Genomic DNA, 21,753 nt, shown 5'->3' on the forward strand with positions numbered 1-21,753 from the left:
GGTGTGGAAATATTACCAAGATAAAAAACATGTTAGAAAGGATTCAGTACAGAGATTTGGAAAAGCAACACATACAGTAGAATCTAAATAATTGTTAGGCTGATTGATTGATTGATTGATTGATTGATTGATCCATCCATCCATCCATCCATCCACCCACCATCCATCCATCCATCCATCCATCCATCCATCCATCTATCAATCCATCCATCCATCCACCCACCATCCATCCATCCATCCATCCATCCATCCATCCATCCATCCATCCATCCACCCACCATCCATCCATCCATCCATCCATCCATCCATCCATCCATCCATCTATCCATCCATCCATCCATCCACCCACCATCCATCCATCCATCCATCCATCCATCCATCCATCCATCCATCCATCCATCCATCTATCAATCCATCCATCCATCCATCTATTCATCCATCCACCATCTATCTATCCATCCATCCATCCATCCATCCATCCATCCATCCATTCTTCTATCCATCCATCCATCCATCCATTCATCCATTCATCCATCCATTCTTCCATCCATCCATCCATCCATCCATTCATCCATCCATCCATCCATTCTTCCATTCTTCCATCCATTCATCCATCTTCATTAATTGCCTAATCAGAGCCACTGTGGGTCCTGATAATGCAGCCAAGCAGCCAGGCATGAAAGAAAACAATAGAACTCAGAAGAAAACACACAAAAACAGGGAGCACAAGTAAAAGTCTACACAAACCCTTATGTCAGGAATTAAGTTAGGCCCCCTGGGGCTGTCAAGCAACAACATGACACTTCAGGCCACAGTGTCACCCTTTCTGTCTTACTTTTTAATTTGGTGTATTTAATCATTATTTACATAATGATTAAATACACATAGACATATGAGTCCTTATTTAAGTGCTTAGTCAAGAGGTAGGTCCTCAGTCTTCTGTAGACAGTGAGTGACTAAGCTATTTGGGTAGCCAGGGGAAATTCATTCCACCATATTGATGCCAGAGGAGACCTTTGATGAATGCCTCCCTTTTATCTTGAGGACTGGTGAGCCAGTGGAGCTAGTGTACTAGAGGAAATGTGATCTAGAGCAGGGTTTGATGTGTGTCTTAAGGTAGGTGGAGGCTCATTTGTTTTGCAGTTTGTAGCCAAACATCAGTGTTTTAAATATGATATCAGCAGTTAAAAGAATGACCAAAAAGAAAACATAACAGCTGGATGAGATGGAAAAACATGACTGAGTCAAATTAGCAAGATGAAGAGAAAAACATAGTTGTTTGCTCAGAAGTACCCTAAGGTTGTGTTCATCAGACGTGCATGTGACATGCATAGCTTGTTGTTTGTGTGTCACATGCTTAAAAGACTAAATTGTCCATAGTCCATGGAGAATAAAGGGAAAGTAAAAAAAGAAAACCCCAATATGCTTTTTATGTAGGTGCATATAATATAAGAAAACAATTCTTGTAATATAGAAAGTATTTTATATGATACATGTGTCCTATGTTTCAATGTATCCCACCATTAGCTATAATCAGCAATAACTCATCACCACCAAAATGAATACTAAGCTAATTAAAAGAGCAAAGGTACCTATACTAGATAACGATTAAATCCTGGTGTGAATTTACACAGTATGGCCTACTTTTTAGCTGGCTTTTTTCGAGTCCTCTGATTGCTATTCTCATGCTCTCAGCCATGGGCAATACTCTCACTTGCCCGCTAATCCATGAGATCAGAGCAGCTTCCGGGATGCCAGACTTGCTGGATTACAGTGGCCTCGTTATCACAGGTCCATTCCTGCTGATCCACACTGTGTATTTTGTGGAGTTTGTCCAACCATCATTAATGGAGAGGCAAACCTAATGGGACATGCATTTTCATTTTCCTAACATCTAAATCAGCCCTGTGTTGGTTTATTTAGTGAGATGCAGCACTAAACAACAGTATAAACATCTTGACAATTTGTAATGAAATATACCAGGTAATATAGTGGATGCATGATTGGTCAAGAGTTCAAATCCCAGCACCACTACGCCGTCACTGCTGAGCCCTTGAACAAGAAACGTAAGCCTCATCTGTTCAGCTGTCGAAATAAGGTACGCTAAATGCGTATACAGTACCTTTACATGCCATCAAATTCATCACATTTGATTTTTCTATTTGGCGACACCTTCTGGCAGAAAATATAGCACATCTGGGCATTCAACAGGATAGATACAGTATGTTTACTACAGAAAACAGAAAACTGATTTTTTAAATATCTGAATTTATAAATATTTCACAAAACGTTCAAGGAAAAAACAAACTGGTCCATTGACAAACATCTAGCAGAAGACTTGTAACTGGTAGTTTATTACAAGTAGGTGTACTATGGCAAGAAATCATACAAAGAAACAGAATATTCGAAATTGTATTTCATTTTATTAAAAAATGCTAATGTTCTGAGTGGAATTTATAATCGGAAGTGAACTTCTAGCTGGAGTCATAGTTAGTGAAGAAGAGGAGTTCATTTCTGTGCAGTAAAACATCTCCACTCCATGTGAACAGTCTTGAGGAGACAATCCTGTCATAATCAGGCCAACAATCATAACAAAAACTCCAGCAATAAGAATAAGTAATGGCATAAGTTTCTTCATCTGAAAGCATCGCCCACTGGAGAGTTTCAGGAAACAGGCTGAGGGAATTATGAAGATCAGTGGCGTGGCACATAGAACGCCCTGAAAAACACAAACACAAACATTTTTACACAAAAAAACAGCGACATATGTACAATGTAAAAAGCAAGCAATTAAAGCAATATCACAAGCATCTTCAATTTTTTTACATGATACATTTCTTAGATACATACACTGTGCATTTTGTTAATCATATAACTGTAAAAAGTCAACACTAACATTCAACTCCAGCACAACACCAAGACAGTCGTATGAAAGGGATATTGCTGCAGCCGCTAATATTATCACCAAGGTAACCACGATGTGGGATGTGCTGCTAAGTAGTCCATTAAAAAAGACATTTGACACCACCTGGAAGACAGAAAATGGGAGAGACTCCATAAATGACCAACAATTTCAGTGGGCTATTAGTCTGGCAGCTAAAACATGCAATCGTGCTCTCTAAAATAATGATATCACATTGCACGCAGCACAATTGCATGTCTGCAGAAAATATTTTAAACCAATATTATTTGTAAATGTAGATAGTAGTATTCCACTCTATTTTATTTTCTGACTATAAAATAGTCTAATCATTGAGCATTCATGATACAATGGGTCTTTAAAGGCATGTTTCACTACATATAAAAATAAGTAATACCGAAGTGTCTGGCTACTACAACTGAACATTTCCATAGGAAAAACATTGAGAATATACAGGAAAAATAAATAAATGTATATTTAAATACATAAATACACAAACACACACACACACACACACACACACACACACACACACACACAAAACGATAAATTCTTACTAAACAATGCTACATAAAAGCATCAAAATAATGTTGGGTTAGGGTTACCTCTCTGGTCACAAAGCACTCCAAAGGGAAGGTGGTGATTATACTGAGTCCATAGCAGAATCGACCAAATGTCGCCAAGTTATCATATTTGCAGTAGTTCTCAAAAATATCACCTAAAATAAGAAAATAAGAAACATCAATGTAATGTCATTCCTATTTTGCATACATTTTATAAACCACATAAAAACAGTGGCATACAACATACATTGGTTTGTTTCTGTGCATAATTGACTGTACCTTGGGTGTACCCAGTGAACGTAGCATAGCCAGTAGCAGCAAACAGTGCACTGACTAGAGCAGCTGAGCCCACAGACACATGTGTGATCCGGGACCAATTATTTAAACTGGGCTCCTTAAGCGACCCATAGATCATGAAGGAGTTGTGGTGGCAGATAAAGGCTGCAAAACCAAGAAACATTTAAAATGTGAATTACCAGTCTGCACAATAAAAAGTAAAGGATGATAGCATAAAATGAGATACACGAGAATGAGGCATGTTTACTCTTTTTAAATGATATATTAGTTTAGATCTATCTCACCAAAAGACATGACACCAACTGCTTGAATTGCGTTCCACTGTGCAAACACCCACGCATCCTTAGAGGGGGGGCTATTAAAACAAGATCCAAAAGACATTTTGAACACTAAAATGTAACATGCAGATATTTTATATACTATGTATATAAAATATACATTACATTAACATTACATATACATTACATTAACATTGTATATATACTATGTGTGTACTGAAGAAAACAGTCAAGCAACAGCATTAAGACATTAACTAAAATTCATCTTGTCATAGTAATCATGTGTAGCACGTTATATAATGCAGTGTTGTGCTTGGAATAATACATCTGTGGTCCCAGTGTGACAGCCCTCACAGCTACTATGACAATGATGGCCAGAGTTAACAGCATGGACACTAATGAGACCTAAAAAAGGAGATCATTGTCATTTTGCATTCCTTGCTACTGTAACACACATTCAATTCCTGTGAAAATAAAGAGTCCTCAAATTACTGAAATAATATTTTGTAATTAGTAGATATAACTGGTGTTCATCGACCTTGCCAAGTCTTTCCATGTTTCTAAACAGTGAGAGAGGAATTGTGAAGAGGAGGGTAGAAGCCAAAATGACAAACTGCCTCTCTGCCAGAATGTGACCAGGACCAACTGCAAGAAACACCAAAGAATGGAACCTGTTTCAAACCTCATGAACACAAGTACTATAGGAACAACATATTATCAAGCAATTACTGTTACCGGTATATATATTAGCATACCTCCTGGTAGTCCCTGAAACACTTTTGTCATAGTGTCTCCAGTGATGATGTTGTAACTTATCATAGCTGGATGAAATTATTAAAAAAAAAAAAAAAAAAAAGCGTTACACATGGTCGCTCACGACCTGTATGTGTGTTCAACATTTTATCAGGTAATTGTGACGAATAGCTCTATATTCAGGTAAAAGGGACCACCACAGTAACACTATTAACCTGATATATATCCTGGGTGGTGGACCATTTTCTGATTTGTCTCTGGTGGACTGGAAAAGGCCAGAAATCAAAAACTACTTAGCCAACATCGGCCCTGGGGTCCAAAATGGACCACTAATAAGGGGCTAGTGTAGAATAACACAAACAATTCATGAAAAATTAAAGGAAAAACTGTGCACAACAGCAAATTACACATAGCAACAAATGGGCTATATAATGAACAAATATATATATCCCTACAAAGTGTGTCTGCATAAATATGGCAGATAAAATAGTTAAAACATGTAAATACAATGTACATTGTATGCATATTCATAAATGGTCCTTCATAAATAATGTTGTCTGTGACATGTTCAATGTAGTAGTAATTACCAATGAATGGGTAGAGGAACTGGAGGACTGACAAAATGACATATCCAACAAAGCCGAAAGTGTTGTATACAAGAGATTGGTAACTGTGTGTCCCTGACAAGTTTCCCCCTTTTATTAATAAGATGATTGAGAAGTCTGTGGAGGAAAGACATACAGTGTCACTGTATTTATTACCAAATGGTATCATAATCAGTATCTGATAGTGTCAATATCGTTGCTCCATTTTCCAATTATCAAGCATAGCCAATATTTTACACTTGAAACTAGACATGAAACATTAATGAAGATTATTAAAAAAGATTTTAGATAATACTTAGTGTGTTAATAGGAGAGTTATAGAAAAGTCACCTGTAATGAATGCAACTAGAAAAAGCAGCAGCAGTCCCAGAGGCAGGCCAGCCTGAGCCATTGAGAATGGTAGGCCTAATCAAATAAAACACACTTTATAACATATTTATTGCCAACTTATTGCATCTTTTAATTCTTTATCTTAAATCTTTGATTCCTTGTATTAAATGAATGAATTTGAATTAGATGGTATATTCCAGTTTATAGCCTTCAGATCCACTGTGATCCAGACCAGGAGAAAGAGGTTACTGATGAAGAATGAATGAATGATGAATGGTTTTCAGCTGACCCCGCTTTGCAGTTGTTCGGTCTTGTGAGTGTTTTTGAAATGTTTCAATTGTTCTAAGAGCAGATTTAATGTGAAGGATAAGTTTAGGTCAAAGTTTAGATCACAACTGCTCTTGGAAAAAGTGAAACACTGTTCATTGTTCATTGTGATTATTTTGTTGGTGAGCCAATTAGAAAATGTGATCAGGTTTATTACACATGGATTGCAGTAATGTGTTCATTGTTATGCAGTTTTAATAACTTTATTTAATCATAAGTAAAAGTTTCCTCTAATAAATAGTGAACTAATGCACCCTTGTGCTGAGTCATATGATCTTGCACCTTGGGGCAAATTGAGACAGTTTTAATGGTGTCCAGAAAAATACCCCACAAATGGGGCCTTGCCTTAAAAAAGACCTAAAATATGTAATTAAAATGTATAAATAAATACATCAACTGTGGTGACCTTACTGGTATTATGTTTAAACAACAAAATGTACACATTAATGTATGATTAAAAAAATTAATCTTTAATTGTGGAATAATTAAAAACTTTCCAACACATATAATATAAGTAGCATTAGATTGTCATATATAATACTGAATAAAGGCCATTTCTCATTACAGTGTAATCAAAAGTTAATCTCAGATGTGGTCTTACACTGATTTTGCAATGCAGCTCAATGTAGAATTCAGGACATACAGTAAATATTAATTGATAACCAATAAGTTCATTGCTTACCTATAAGCCCTGATCCAAGGATGGAGTTAATGAAATTGAACGAGGCAGACGTCTTGGAGCTCGTGCCACCCTTAGTATGCTCCACATGCGGTGGAAGTAACTCGCTTTTTTCATCCTGCTGAAAGAAAAGTTTACGAATATTCGCAATCTCCACGTATTTTGTTATAATAAACTTTTTTTTCTTATATCTGCGCCCTACCTCGTAAAGATGTCCAGTGCTGTTATCCGATCTCTTCTCCATTTCAACAAGTGAAAAAGTTTCGGTAACGGCAGCAGACAGAGGGCGCTGTGTTTCACCCGCCGCTCACCACTATTCATGACGAAAATGACGAGCCTGATGACGGCAAAGCATTTAATAGTGTAAGTATATATAATTTTATTTTTATTTTTATTTTTATTTTTTTTAAATAGAAGTTATAGTTATATGTAACTTAGTTAACACGAGAATGCTAGTTCATGCTGGAGAACAAAACAAAATTCATGCCCTAGATGTGAAATATAAAATGTGTGATAAATCCCCACTAAAGTACACTAAAATCTTCCCCTTCACATTTCCGTCATCTATCTATCTATCTATCTATCTATCTATCTATCTATCTATCTATCTATCTATCTATCTATCTATCTATCTATCTATCTATTTGCCTATCTATCTATCTATCTATCTATCTATCTATCTATCTATCTATCTATCTATCTATCTATCTATCTATCTATCTATCTATCTATCTATCTATCTATGTCTGTCTGTCACCTAAAATGTCAAATTTTTATACTCTTCTAATTATAACAATCGCCTATCAGTGTTAGCCTTTAATAAAAATAATTTATTTTAAATTAAATTAAAACTTTCCAAATCCTTTAGAGCTGGGCAGATGAAAAAAAATAAAGCTGGTCCATCTTCTGTTCTTTCTCATCTCCCTTTTTGCAATCTCCTCTTGAGTAGTGCAAGTCGTCTTTGCTGCTGCTAAGCGACTGTCATGTGACTAATCTATCAGAAGTTTCCTTGGAGATTTGAAGGTTCCATCACACTGATTGGCAAAACTTTCACATCCTAAAGTCGGACATCAAAAAAGCGTGTGACATAAAAGCAATGTGACACAAACCACTAGCTGACAAAGCTGATGAACGCATCAAACATCAAATTGTAATTGAATTACACAAAATGATCAATTCACACAAATCTGCAGACCACAGTGCATGTATATTCTATAAAACAATTGTGAATGCTTGTGAACCCTGGACTAATCTAAGTTTGAAGTCTAAAATCTAAATAAAACGTATTGAAAATGTTTTAATAAAAAAAAATGTTAACAGGACTTGTGCACAGTTTAGGAGTTATGCCCAATCCAAATCACTCCAGAGGTCAAGAAGCTTTTACTTCAACTTCTACAAGTGAGACCAAATTTTTGTTATGATAATAAAAACGTGTGCAAATGTTGCAGAATTTTAGTATTCCTTATCTACTACATGTTGAACAGTAGATCCCTGAAGGATCTGTTTCACTTTTACCCATTGCCATGAAATGTACTCAATGACTATGACTATTAAACATCAGTATATTTCTCATCAGTTTATTGGTTAGTCAATATTAAAGATGTTTTTTTTACATTCATACATACACAGAGCAGGCATAAATTTATGGCCACCAATCATACATAACATTATGTTTTATGATCCATCGAGCATTAACAGCATCACCTTCTTCAGCAGTTTCATTTGTTGGATTGGACCACAAAGACCAGCCTTCACTCCCCACATGCAGCAGTGTGCCTCAGCCGCCCATGACCCTGTCGCTGGTTCACCACTGTATCTTTCTGTGACCACTATAGATAGATACTAACCACTGCAGACTGAGAACATCCCACGAGAGATGCAGTTTTGGAGATGCTCTGACCCATTCATCTAGACATCACAATTTGGCCCTTGTCAAACTCGCTCAAATCCTTATGCTTGCACATTTTTCCTGCTTCTTACACCTCGACTTCAAGGATAAACTGTTAACTTGCAGCCTAATACATCCCACCCACTAACAGGTGCCATGCTGAAGAGAGAATCAGTGTTATTCACTCACCGGTCATTATGTTATGCCTGGTCCGTGTATATACATACACACACACATACATACGTGCATACTGTATATACAAAAATACATGCATACAAACAAACACATACATACATGCACCTGTAATTGTGTTGAATTTATCATATTCTCTTTGTGTGCTTACATTCATCCATGATCTTTTGTCTAAATTACTTCTAGGTATGAAAATTCATTTGGTACACTGTGAAAGAATAAAAAATTAAACAATAAATAAATTATTTGATCAATCAGTCAATCAACCAATCAATCAATCAATCAATCAATCAATCAAACAATCAAACAACTATACCAATCAACAAAGTTTGCTCATCAATGAGTTTAATTAAACCCTTTAATAATTTAAGATGGTGAATGGACGCTTCTTCAGTGAAGATATTTCTTTGCACCGAATCTTTATAAACAACTTTACATTGCGTTCATGTAAGCATGGAACATGCCCTTATAATGCCTACATAATATCTAATATAGTGACTATACTCGGCCACAAGATGTCGCTATAACACTTAACAACTAAAGACGACTAAGTTTACCATAATAAGATCTAAGTTTACCATAATGAGGTAGGGGTTTAGTGCTTAGAGCCTGAAATCAATTGTTCTTTTTTCCAATACTGTACACCATTCATCATATTTCCAACATTTGAAGCAAGAGTCCGAAAGCAACTTAATTCAATATCTTGTTCATACAAATAATGTCCAAGATCTGTTTCCAAAAAAAGCTGCAGAACAAATCAACATTGGATAATTTGCTGTATATTTCCACTCATGCCGTAGTAATGTATTTAATGCCACGTGGTATATACTGTAGGATCATTTCCCACTTCTGAACTTCAATCTCAGGTAGCACTCACTCTCACACACCTTCATCATCAAAAACTACACATCCACGTATTTAGTAGCATGCCATTATAGCACGCCCCAAGAGAGGTTAGCCAGTGCGTACCACAGGTGGTGGTGTCACACTTCCCAAAACTCGCAGCGTGTGTTTTTTTGGACGTGGCGTCAGCTCTCTATAATGAAGAACCGGAAGCGCTGTTCGCTCTGCTCTCAGGCGCGTCTTAATGTAATCAATACATCTCGCTCGGGTCCACTGTGATTCCTCTGTTGTGCTCGAAGAAACACGGATTTAACTTCTTTCTTTTTAATCGAATATAATTCGAGTTTTGGGTTTTTCTATTTCTCGGGTTTTTTCCTGTTCGGCTGCATCGATTTGAATTGGATTTTGAATGTAAAATACGACTTTTTAAGGCGTTTTCCCTCTGAGTCTGCTTCTCCACTGACTTACTGAGTGCTGATGGTGAGTGTCCAAAGTGTGCATGGGTGGAATCTAAAATGGAAAAAAAAAACAAACATATCATTTTATGCAATTGCACTATTGTTATAATACAAATAACATCTATTTAAAGCAAAAACACTTTTGCTGATGTGGTGTTGAAGATATTGCAGAAGATGAGCAGTAATATACCTGTAATATCTCTGAAGCATCTGACAGCCGGCTCGTGTATATATATATATATAATGTTTTCTTTAGCTGTTATTAAAGTGGGGTGAAGTTTGAGAATCTGAGATCCTTTTGCATATGTATCTCAAATGTGATTTAATCAAACACATTTCATTTTAAATGTGGAAAAAAAAATCTTTGAAATGTATTGCATTTGATGTTAAAATAAATTGTGGTATTTACAAATAAATAGACCAAAGACAGACCAGACCGCTTATTTAGGCATATATGTTTTAAATTGTATGTGTGTGTTTGTGTGTATATATATATATATATATATATATATATATATATATATATATATATATATATATATAAAATATCTATATGTATGTGTATCCAGTACACATTTGTACATACTGTAAATAAATTATTATAATATAATTCAAACACTGTCAAGCCTGTAGGCAACCCCTAAACATAAGCGCTACAGGTTATTACTCTTATTTCTTATTTTAATCTCTATTAATAGAATTTGTTGTAAAAAAAACAAACCAGAGTGAGCCTAAACTGTAGAGCCAGTCTGGGTTGCCAGATTAGACTGGCTGACTAAAGCCTGCCTAATTCACCATTATACATCCCAAATTTTATTATAGCTAGCTAATCATAAATTCGATCTGTCAACAAAATTATAGCTAAACTCGATTGTATCTATCACCCAAGGGACAATTTCCCATCACAATAGGATTAAAAATAGATTAATTATATGGTATACAATCAATCTGGCAACAGAACAAAATCAGGGGCTGAACAGGGTGGGTTTGGCATGTTCCAGACTTATCAGCATTTAAGCATAGATGTTGTTGTCATGTGTGGACTGTGCTTTACAGAAATAGTTCAACTGCAAAGTCACTTGATGTTCAAAGAAGTATCTAATTCTAAAATGCATGTGTAAAAGGTTTGAAATGTTTAAGGGTATGGGTGTGTTTTTAATGCTTGCAGCTTTGAGTGAGCTTGGGATTGGAAAAAAGCGTATTTTATATTGAACAGCAGGGTCAGTAGTAATGTGTATTTTAGCCAATATAGATGCAGTGACCTGGCTGACCTGGTGTTAACACTTATAGCATTGACATTGCTTTTGCATCGTCCATTTGCATGTCCATGCAACATCCTGAATGTTTTCTTTACCTCCGTGAGCTTTAAAATTATTCTACACTTTTTCAATCAGCCACAAGTAAGTCAAGTCAAGAAGCTTTTATTGTCATTTCAACCACATATAGCTGACACAGTACACAGTAAAATGAGACTCCAGAAACAAATCAAGCAACATAGAGCTACACCTAGTAAAGCAACATCTTTCGATATTTTACTATATTGCATGCAGTGATACAGCCAACAATCTACACATCACTAGATATCACCTAAGTGATACTGCATTTGGTTTTATTTATTATATGGCATTAACTAATGTCTGAACTATCATAATAAGTAATATAACAATTGGCATTTTCAAGTATTGCCATTGTGTGCGAGTAAACAAAATTAATACTTTAACTAATGTTCTGTTTATTTGTACCTCTTTCTATTCTATTCTATTCTATTCTATTCTATTCTATTCTATTCTATTCTATCCTATTCTATTCTATCCTGACCATGGCAAAAAGTGCTTGTTGTTTTATGTTAGATCACATATGAGTGTGTACGCAGTCGGACCCATTATCGAATGCAGTGAGTGTTTCGGGGATTTGCTGCCAAGTGCTCTATTAGTGGTTTTTAGTTTCACTCCAGGAAATGTCTCCACACTTACGCAAGGCTTCTTGTTTCTCAATATGTATTTTACATTTGATTTATGCTTAAAAACCTAGTGTGGTTGAGATTTCAGGACCACGGACAACATCACTCATAACCTTGCAAGCACCAATGTCTATCATTTCCGTCTTTGTGTGTGCATGCGTTTGTGTGTGTGTGTGTGTGTGTGTGTGTGTGTGTGTGTCTGTATATACATGCAACAACCAAAAAGGCACCAAGGGTCACAGCAGGCTTCTCTACCCCTGTCCTTGCCTTTGCATGGTGTCACATCTAATATTCCTTGTAGTTGAAGTTGGACGATGTTGATTTCAGTCATATTTTAGAGACTATGGCACAGAGGAGGATGAAGGATTAACTGCGCTCAATAATCATACTATGTACTACACCATACTACATACTGGTGTACTCTTAGACATTTAAATACTTAAATATTACATAAACATCATTTAATTCCTAAATGAGTATTAAATTAGTACTGAGAGCCATTTACACCTGCAATGTGTGCTGTCACTTAAATATTATTCCCTGCTAACAGTACATTTTTGTTCCAATTTTCTTTATTTTGTTTAGGTTTAAGAAAAGACACAGAATTACCAAAAAAGCATTGCAACAGATGCTCTGCTCTTTTTCCTGTGTTTACAAACACACATAAAAAACACAACACAATACTGAAGTACAATATTCAGTCATTGTCATTGCATTCAGTCATGGGTAGCATTGATGCCTTACAGCTTTAGGGTTCCAGGTTTGATCCAAAGATTGGTGTACTGTGCAGTATTTCACTTGTTCTCCCCTTGTTTGCATTGATTTTCTCAAGGTTCTGCTATTTCTTCCCAAATGCTGGATTGCCCAAAGGCACATATAAGTGTGCCCTGATCCATGTGATCAGGGTTCTGGTTGGCATTTCAAAGGAACATTGATATGAGGCAGGACTCTGAATGAGATGCTAGTCCAGCATGCTAGTTCAAGGACCAGTATCGCCAAGCTCATGAGCAAGGCCCTTAACCCTCTGTGCTGTATCATGGCTGACCCTGCACTCTGACCCCAGCTTCATAACCTCGCTGGGATATACAAAGAAAGAATCTCTCTGTGCTGTAAAGCACATGTGAAATGTACAATGCACCTTTACCCTTTATATACTCATTCACATCCAGGGGCAATTTAGCATAACCAATCAACCCACTAGCCTAATTTTAGGGAGTAGATGGAAACCCCACACTGGCAGTAGCCAACAACCACTGTACTGTTAGGTAGAAGAGCTATCATTTCAAATAATATTTAAAATAAAAACTACATGTCAATACTTTTAGCACATCGCTTGTGTTTCTTTCTAACACTGACTGTCTTTTTTAAGGCTGTAGCTGCTTCTCATATAGTGGACTAGCAAATCATCCAGAAGGTACAGGATGCAAAGATGGCACAGATTCTTGCACCGCCGGGACCACAAAGTTTCTGCCCGTTCACCCGGGAGTCGCTCAAGGCCATTGAAAAACGAGTTGCAGAGGAAAAGAGTAAAAAGCCTAAAAAAGGAGAGCAAGAGGAAAATACTAATGATGAAGATCAGCCACAACCTAACAGTGACCTTGGGGCAGGAAAGAAATTGCCATTCATATATGGAGACATTCCCAATGGTATGGTATCCACACCGCTGGAAGACCTGGACCCATTTTATTGCAATCAGAAAGTAAGTTTTGATTTGTTTGCACTTACTCTGAAAATGCATTTGGCTGTGCTCAGTCTAATGGGCTTTTAGTAGAATTTGAGTGCTGATGCGGGTGGCTGGAGACTGCTTTTATGTCGGTAATGTGTGAATGGTCATTGATGCAGCGAATTATAAAAGGTTATAAAAGGTTTTAGCTGAATAATTTGCATAATGCATGAACTTTTGATTAACATGATTACAAGCGATGACATTTTAGCAATATATTTTACTTAAATAAGCTTGATTGGGATTTTTGTTCTAGATAAGGGATTCTTATCTCATCAGCTATTTCCTAGTTAGAAAAAGCAAGTGACATTACGTTAAGCTGATTACGATTGTTGAATTTTATGGGCTGTTTGCTAAACCCATTTACTTTAAGGTCCTAACCAATTAGATTTAAAATTTTAATAGATATACCAAATTTAACAAACTGTAAGTCTCCTTTTTTAAAAGGCTTCACAGACCTCTGGTGAGGCGTGATACCATTTAGCTAACATTAATAGTGTTTAGCTCACAATACTATTACATATTCCTTTTCTGCACTGATGTTGCATTGCGTTTTTTTTGTTCGTGCTGGTTTTGTATTTGAATGTTGTCAAGAGAAAATGTTGGTACAAAAGAATGAGCTTAACTGAAATACTGTTTAAAAGCTTAACATTATTAAAATGCTTGAAAGTATAATGTTAAGTTTTTTTTTTATTATTATTAGAACTGATTATAACAGACCCAAAAAATATGTTTTGTCAGGTTTTATGCAAATCAGTAAATGCACAAGAAACACACTAAGCTTTTTCCATTTTATATAAATTGTGATTTTATACTTGCAATAGCTTTGTTTCTGTCTTTGTTTTCTTTCAGACCTTTATAGTATTAAACAAAGGGAAGAGAATCTTCCGATTTAATGCCACTTCTGCCTTGTTCATGCTAAGTCCATTCAACCCAATCAGAAGAATATCAATAAAGATTTTGGTACATTCATATCCTTTCCATATGCTACTAAAATATTTATTTCAGAGTAAATTCTACCCTGCAATTGCCCTATAATGCTTATCAAGTACTGTACAGTACAGTGACTAAAAAAATGAGTGTGAATCACAAGTAATATTAAATAACCTGTAATTAAATGAACATTCTTTTTAAGTTGTTAATTAAAGTTGTCGCCTTTAAATTTATTGTAAAATCATTTACATTACAATCATGTTTTTTCTTGACTGCAATTTTCACATTGTTCAACATAATAATCATGTGCACTATCCTTGCAAACTGTGTGTTTATGACTTACCCTGAACGCCCAGAACAACGATCCTTGTTCAAGAATATAGAGTAAGTCTCTGTCTATTAGTATTAAATACAGGGAATGACTTAATACCACAGATACTCATCATACTTTTGATGAACTCTTAGTAAATCCCATTGTCTTTTTTTTTGTGATTGGTACTGTGTTGTTTTTACAGGTACATGTTTACTGCAATTTATACATTTGATTCATTAATAAAGATCTTTGCCATGGGCTTCTGCATAGGCAAGTTTACCTTCCTCAGAGACCCATTCAACTGGCTGGACTTCACTGTAATTGTGATGGCGTAAGTACAGGACAGTGCGCACACATATCTAATGTATATACAATCAATTTCATACTTTTTTCAAAGTATTGTTGGAAGGGGGGGACTGACAAGGCCGAGTGACCCGGAGGAATCCAAATTAAAATTATAGATGACTAAAAAGACCCATACACTCAGTAGCCCAAGGGGGAAAGGTGCAAAAGATAAAGATGTGTAATCTAATAACTGTATATCACTTAGGTCTCTGGTTCCCAACCCCCACTAGTGGTCGCTAAAGTTTTTGAGGGGTCGCCAAGCGCACTGTTGGTTATTTTTTAAATTAATTAACTTATTTCATTTAAAACAGCATGATAAATAATTAAACTGCACTATAAATAATTATTGTTATGTATAAAAAGTTATTGTTGTGTTTTAACTTATGTATGTTTTTAGTTTTTAGAATGCAAAAAAAAATACCATAATAGATGAATTCTCTGATTAAATGATATTTATGTTAATAGATTATAATTGGCTCCTGTTGTTTGTTCATCAGTTAAATAGCAGAGCCTGAAAAAAAAGTGTGTCCTTGTGAACACTTGCATGTTGTTATGGATTTGATTGTATTTACATTAACAGATTAAAATGCTACTGTTAATGCTGCTGTTATTTGTTCATCAGGTTTAGGAAAAATAGTGAAACCTTTTGCTGCAAAGAAATTCGTATGAATAGTTGCAAGTTGCAGCTAATTGTTTGCATTCTGTTGTTTTTGCATTTGTTAAAAACATATACAAATGAATGTCACATTAAATTAAATGTGTTTGCTAGTGTGTTTGAATGGGGAGGGCATGGTGGCCTTAAACATTTTCAGTGATAAAATAGGGGTCTCCAGAAAAAAAAGGTAGGTCAGGAAACCTCTGACTTAGGTTATGCTATGTTGCCTGCTATGCTTTTATGCATAGACCAAATGTATTTTTGCATAACATTATCATTTATAGTATGTAGTTTAATATAATGTGTGTAGCATCAAAACAATTACAGCCTGACAAGTCTAGTTCGATTGTAGGTAAACTAGCACTTGTAGATTTGGGTTCCTTTAATTAAGGTGATATCATAAAGATATTCTGTGAAGGTTTTTCTTTTTACTTCTTAGGCCCTGAACTAAGTTCAATTGAGGAAATTTTCAGTGCAGCTTAAAAGGCGAATTTAAAAGACACATATAAGAATATAGATGTTGTATGTATCTTATGGCTACAACTAGCCAAGTTGTTGTATGGTTCTTGGTTCTGAGAGTTTGATAAATTTTGCACAATGACAAGTGTATTTAATTGTGCAATGAATGCATTTAGTGTGATATTTATACATGAAACAGAGCTCTCAAAAATGTATCCAAATTTGCGGACTGCTCTGTGAACATGTTTTACTCAGCCAGTGATGGTAGCTGAAGCAGACAGGAGCTTTTCAAAGCTGAAACTAATCAATGGGGGAGACGTTGGGTTGTGGCTTGGTTCACCAAGTGTGTCATTCGAACTAGAACCGCTATTGCTGCATGGTGGTACCTACTTAGCACTAACATACAGTTCAGTGTCAGTTCAACATCAAGCAGAACATTTTGAGAAGAATAAATGATGTAAGAAACTCCTGACTATAATTTGCCACAGCACCCGTGGCCTTATAGGCCTTATTTAAGTCGTTGAAAAGAAGGTTTTGGTCTCATGGTAATTTATTAGATTTAAATCAGTGTATGACTCATTAATATCATTCTATTAATAGATTGGTTTGCTAAGAGTAACATTAGAGTCTTTTCACATAAACTGAGTTCATTTAGCAAAAAGTCTTGTGACAAAAATAATAATAGGAACATTATAGCCATAATAAATCATAGAATTTAGACACTCAAGTACATTTAAAGCTAAATACATTTGTACTTTTACTCAAGTGAAAGTGTAAATGGGGCACTTTTAATTTTACTGAAGTAATATTTTACCTACTGTATCCCTACTTTTACTCAAGTACATGCTTTGTGTACTTTGTCTACCACTGATTATAAAATGTTTGATGTAGCATTCATTAATAAAATAAAAAATTGTAATTCCTGGGGTATAATCAGAATAACATACCATGTGTGGTTCAAGAACATAAAACAGGTTGGAGTGAAAAATAGATAAAAAAGTATATATTTATGTGAATGGGGTGTAAATAGGTTTGGTGTTGGTGTAATAGATCTACTATGTTGCTGAAGAGCGAGCCTGTTAAGCATTTTTAAACATAGGCATGTTAAAAACCATGTTGCTACAGCAAAAGTTAGAGAAAGAGTGACTCTATAGCATGATACATTGGATGTATGAGGATGAAACATTTGGTCAAAATGTATATATGTATGTGATGCAACGTTTTAAAACATCTATATTGGATTGCATTTGGCAGAGACCTTATCCAGAGCAACTTACATTTATCTGATTTTTGCAACTGAGCATTTGAAGATTTAGGGCCTTGGTCGGGGGCCCAGCAGTGGCAGCTTGTTGGTTCTGGGATTGAGTTTATAACCATACATTCCAAAATCCAACTAAACCACATAGCTATCAAATCCCACGATTAATGACAAGGCTTCAGTGTATGAAAGACTAGTTTGTGTAGTATAGTGTAGCTAGAAAACAGTATAAAAACAAAAGTGTAGATTAACTACATTAAATCAGTGGTTACTTGTAGTTTGACAAGTGTTGCAAATTATCCTTGGCAACATTGCTAATATTCATTCTCAGAATAATGACTCATATCTACTTTGTTCTTGGTGCTTGCTATGGACAAGCATTGGAGTGATATTTGAGAAGTCGGCCTCATTGATTTTGAATAATCCTCTTTCTACAGTAAACAGCTTTGAGACAGTGTATAAAAGCATGCTTGATTTGATGGATGTGTTTTAATTACCTTCAAGCTGTGCCAGACATGATTTTATTGATTAAATCTATCATTAAGCTGACACTTGTCTGCCCAGAGTAGATCCAATATCTTTTTACAACTATTCTATGCATAGTCTTTAAAATCTGTATATTCATATACAAGATTCGATCAGTGTAACCGTGTAAATCTTCATAGACAATACCTTCTGCATGTTTAGATACTGAGCTCTTGGTATATGTTTGCTTTAATTTTGTTTACAATTTAATAACAATATAAGTAGTGAAATCACTTACAATCTTATTGTTTTATATTAGGTATGTGACAGAGTTTGGAAACGGTTTGGGTAATGTCTCGGCTTTGAGATCTTGCAGAGTTGTTCGGGCCCTGAAAACAATATCAGTTATTCCAGGTAAGGACATGCTCATAATCGACTACAATATTTTATGTAGCAGATTTTACCTTGAATAAACATATTTTTCTCATACCTGATAGCATACCTTATTGTATAATGCATCCTGTTTATTTTCTATCTGTAATAGCTTTAATTAAGAATTAATTAGTAGTAAACATTATTTCACAATATTTTACAGAATTGTAAAATGTATCCATTCAGTTCACTGAATGACATTCTGTGCATAATGACATATTGTGTTTATTTGTTGATCACAGGTCTGAAGACTATTGTAGGTGCTCTGTTCCAGTCAGTAAAAAAACTTTCAGATGTGATGATACTGACCATATTTTGTTTGAGTGTATTCGCACTGATCGGTCTACAGCTATTTATGGGCAACCTGAGGAATAAATGCATAAAGCTACCAAACAATGCCACTATAAATGAGGTGGGACAGCTGGTTTTTAGTGACAATTTCACTGAGTTCAACCATACAGCATACTATAAAAATGCGGGTGAGTGTTGATACTGTGGTGAAAAATAAATGACTAAAGTATAGGTCAAGTTAGCAGAGTAAAGCGGTATAGTCTTCTGAGTAATTCATTACAATTCATAGAGTCTCTGAAATATCTAATTATCCCAGTTTGCGCTTTTTCATTGTTCCCCCACCTATCAGCTTATTACTGAGTTCAGTAGGCTAAAACAGAAAACACACACAGCATGAATATTTCCTAGGCATAGGATTGGGAGCCACAAAAGTATGGACGCTTTTCCTGTTAAAATCTCCCCACTGTGCTGAAACTAAGAGGGTGATTTTCCTTTGATATTCAATTGTTACTCTTCCACCCATCAGACATTAGCATGCATTAGCTGTCTTAGCATTGAGATCTCTTGAGGCATAGATTAGATTGAGAAGGTGAGAGTTCAAGGCTGACTAGGAGCTAACAATGATTGACAGAAGTGGCACAGGGGAGCCTGTAACTGTTTGTGAAATGGAAAATACAACATAGTGGTTAATCAGAATGTGGTTTGTGCAGGGATTCTGCTAACTTTCAGATGTTAGAGACAGTGTTAGTACCGGGGAAAAGAAAAGGAATAAGAGAAATTAAGACAATTATTGTTACTAAGGAAGGAAATTTGATACTCATGCTAAAGTGCTCTTTCAAACAGGCTGACTGGTGCAAAAAGTAAGTTTGACCGGACCTGATACCACAGCCAAAATGCTACTGACTAGCTTTAACATTACATTCTGTATATTTGCACCAATAAAGGAATAAAATATTCACATTACAAAAATGTCACATGTTGTTTCATTCAAAAGGGGTCTAAACACTTCTCTTTTTTCCTGTAGACAATTATTATACAATTAAGGGAAAGAAAGATCCTCTGCTCTGTGGAAATAACAGTGATGCAGGGTAAGTAAATAATAAGTAAATAAAGGAAAATAGATTATTATTTTAATGAGTAAAATATTCTGTATTAATGTCATTGAAACAGTTGGTTTTATTTCGGACACAAATGTGTAAAATGTCACAAAAGTCAAGGCTTGGAATTAAAAGCACACACGTTTCCTTTTGTTATCGTAGGGATAAATGTAAACATTTAACTGACATTTTATGTATGGATTTTTGTAAATCTGTTTTGCATTGCCTATTCTTAACTACATGAATTCACAAAAAAAAATTGTACTGTTACATTTGCTTATCTGCATAGTTATTTTGTAAAAAAATAAAAAATAAAAAAAGGCTTCTACTTCATACTTTTTTTACACTTTGCTCCAGGCAATGCCCAGATGGTTATTTCTGTCACAAAGCAGGCACCAATCCAAATTACGGCTTCACCAGCTTTGATAGCTTTGGTTGGGCTTTTCTCTCTCTCTTCAGACTGATGACTCAAGACTACTGGGAAAATCTCTACCAACAGGTATGTGCATGCATATATATATATATATATATATATATATATATATATATATATATATATATATATATATATATATATATATATAAATATATATATATCACATCACTCTGAGGCCCAGTGTAGTGAAAAGCTTATTTATAATTGTTCACATCATCAATGGCCTTGTGTTTATGTGCATGCTTGTGTTGTGTTGGGAGACTTGTATGTGGGTTATAGGTAAGAGGTTTTTTTTTTATTTGATTAGTTAAATGGTTTCTTTCCATTGAGGTCCTCTGCACCTGTTTCTGTATTTGTTCAGCTGATATAATATTAGACCTTAAACAGCACTGTACATACATCAGTTTAAATGCAGTGATATTAAAGTTTAAACTTTAAATTAGGTTAAATATTTTGAATATGGAACAGGTGCTTCATTGCATTTCTATATTTATTTCTATTTTATTTTAATTGATATGAATGAGAATTAAAGCCTTTAGTGTTTTAACTGCAAAACCAAACTGCAGTAAAACAAAATGCAAAAAAAAAAATTAAGTGGAGACTATTATGCTGATTCAAATATTGAAAATCCCAGCCATATTCAGATCAATGAAACACATGTAGAATCTACCTTTAAAAATGCTACTTCTTCTGCTACTAGTTTCCAATCAAGAATTCCAAACAAGAGCCCAAGAGCACTTTGAGATACTGCACAAATTTGATAATGGCTAAGAGTTAGCTGTTTTTTTAGACTCTTCGAGCCTCAGGGAAGACCTATATGATCTTCTTTGTGCTGGTGATATTCCTGGGATCATTCTACCTGGTGAACTTGATCTTGGCTGTGGTGGCCATGGCATATGATGAACAGAACCAGGCCAACCAGGAGGAGGCTTTGCAAAAAGAAGAAAAGTTCCAGGCTATGATGGAGCAGCTCAGGAGACAACAAGCAGACGCCCAGGTATTGCACAGCATGCATCTTAACTATACCAGACTTATAGTGTAGAGAGTATGACCATTAAAATGCCCACAGTGCGTATACTGTTATGGATAAGAGCTCCACTCCATGTTTTGGGGTTTAAATTATAATGAATGACAAGATATTTTTTGAGACAGTGCTGTATTTTGAATCAGAATTTTAAAAAGCTAAATAAATTTTAATTCATGTCTGTAATAGCTTACGGATATTTGCCTAATTAGGCCCCCTCCTTGGTGGA

At 35.3% G+C, this 21,753-nt stretch overlaps 2 protein-coding genes across 7 annotated transcripts in view; one reads left to right on the plus strand and one right to left on the minus strand.

The window, feature by feature from the left end:
* Nucleotides 1-2,403: 2,403 nt before the first annotated feature.
* slc38a11 (solute carrier family 38 member 11) lies at nucleotides 2,404-7,077 on the minus strand. 2 transcript variants are annotated; one of them, XM_046845452.1, is made up of 12 exons: nucleotides 6,955-7,077; nucleotides 6,756-6,873; nucleotides 5,747-5,821; nucleotides 5,399-5,533; nucleotides 4,814-4,879; nucleotides 4,597-4,703; nucleotides 4,384-4,463; nucleotides 4,065-4,135; nucleotides 3,763-3,924; nucleotides 3,526-3,638; nucleotides 2,897-3,028; nucleotides 2,404-2,719 (listed from the first exon to the last, which is right to left on the minus strand). In XM_046845452.1, exons 1-12 carry the CDS (start codon nucleotides 6,994-6,996, stop codon nucleotides 2,426-2,428), a joined length of 1,395 nt encoding a protein of 464 aa, XP_046701408.1. In that variant the 5' UTR covers nucleotides 6,997-7,077; the 3' UTR covers nucleotides 2,404-2,425. The 2 variants fall into 2 exon arrangements, with proteins under 2 accessions (XP_046701408.1, XP_046701409.1); XM_046845453.1 differs by having other exon boundaries at nucleotides 6,756-6,870; nucleotides 6,955-7,036.
* A 2,511-nt stretch (nucleotides 7,078-9,588) lies between these two features.
* scn1laa (sodium channel, voltage-gated, type I-like, alpha) overlaps nucleotides 9,589-21,753 on the plus strand; it is a 36,152-nt gene continuing 23,987 nt past the window's right edge. For 4 of the 5 annotated variants that reach the window (XM_046845016.1, XM_046845017.1, XM_046845018.1 and 1 more), the window contains exons 1-10: nucleotides 9,589-10,155; nucleotides 13,463-13,792; nucleotides 14,669-14,787; nucleotides 15,035-15,133; nucleotides 15,265-15,393; nucleotides 18,564-18,658; nucleotides 18,919-19,155; nucleotides 19,992-20,055; nucleotides 20,422-20,563; nucleotides 21,291-21,497. In XM_046845016.1, the coding sequence (XP_046700972.1) occupies nucleotides 13,523-13,792; nucleotides 14,669-14,787; nucleotides 15,035-15,133; nucleotides 15,265-15,393; nucleotides 18,564-18,658; nucleotides 18,919-19,155; nucleotides 19,992-20,055; nucleotides 20,422-20,563; nucleotides 21,291-21,497 (1,362 nt within the window). In that variant the 5' untranslated portion in view covers nucleotides 9,589-10,155; nucleotides 13,463-13,522. The other variant, XM_046845021.1, reaches the window with a different exon arrangement.

Source organism: Silurus meridionalis, chromosome 3, assembly GCF_014805685.1.
Source record: "Silurus meridionalis isolate SWU-2019-XX chromosome 3, ASM1480568v1, whole genome shotgun sequence".
Taxonomy (NCBI): domain Eukaryota; kingdom Metazoa; phylum Chordata; class Actinopteri; order Siluriformes; family Siluridae; genus Silurus; species Silurus meridionalis.

Coding starts and splice junctions, on each gene's coding strand:
- slc38a11 (XM_046845452.1), bottom strand. CDS start 6,996: ATGGAGAAGAGATCGGATAACAGCACTGGACATCTTTACGAG. Junction 4,464..4,596: donor ACATGGAAAGACTTGGCAAG/GTCGATGAACAC, acceptor CTCCTTTTTTAG/GTCTCATTAGTGTCCATGCT. Junction 3,925..4,064: donor AGTTGGTGTCATGTCTTTTG/GTGAGATAGATC, acceptor TTGGTTTTGCAG/CCTTTATCTGCCACCACAAC.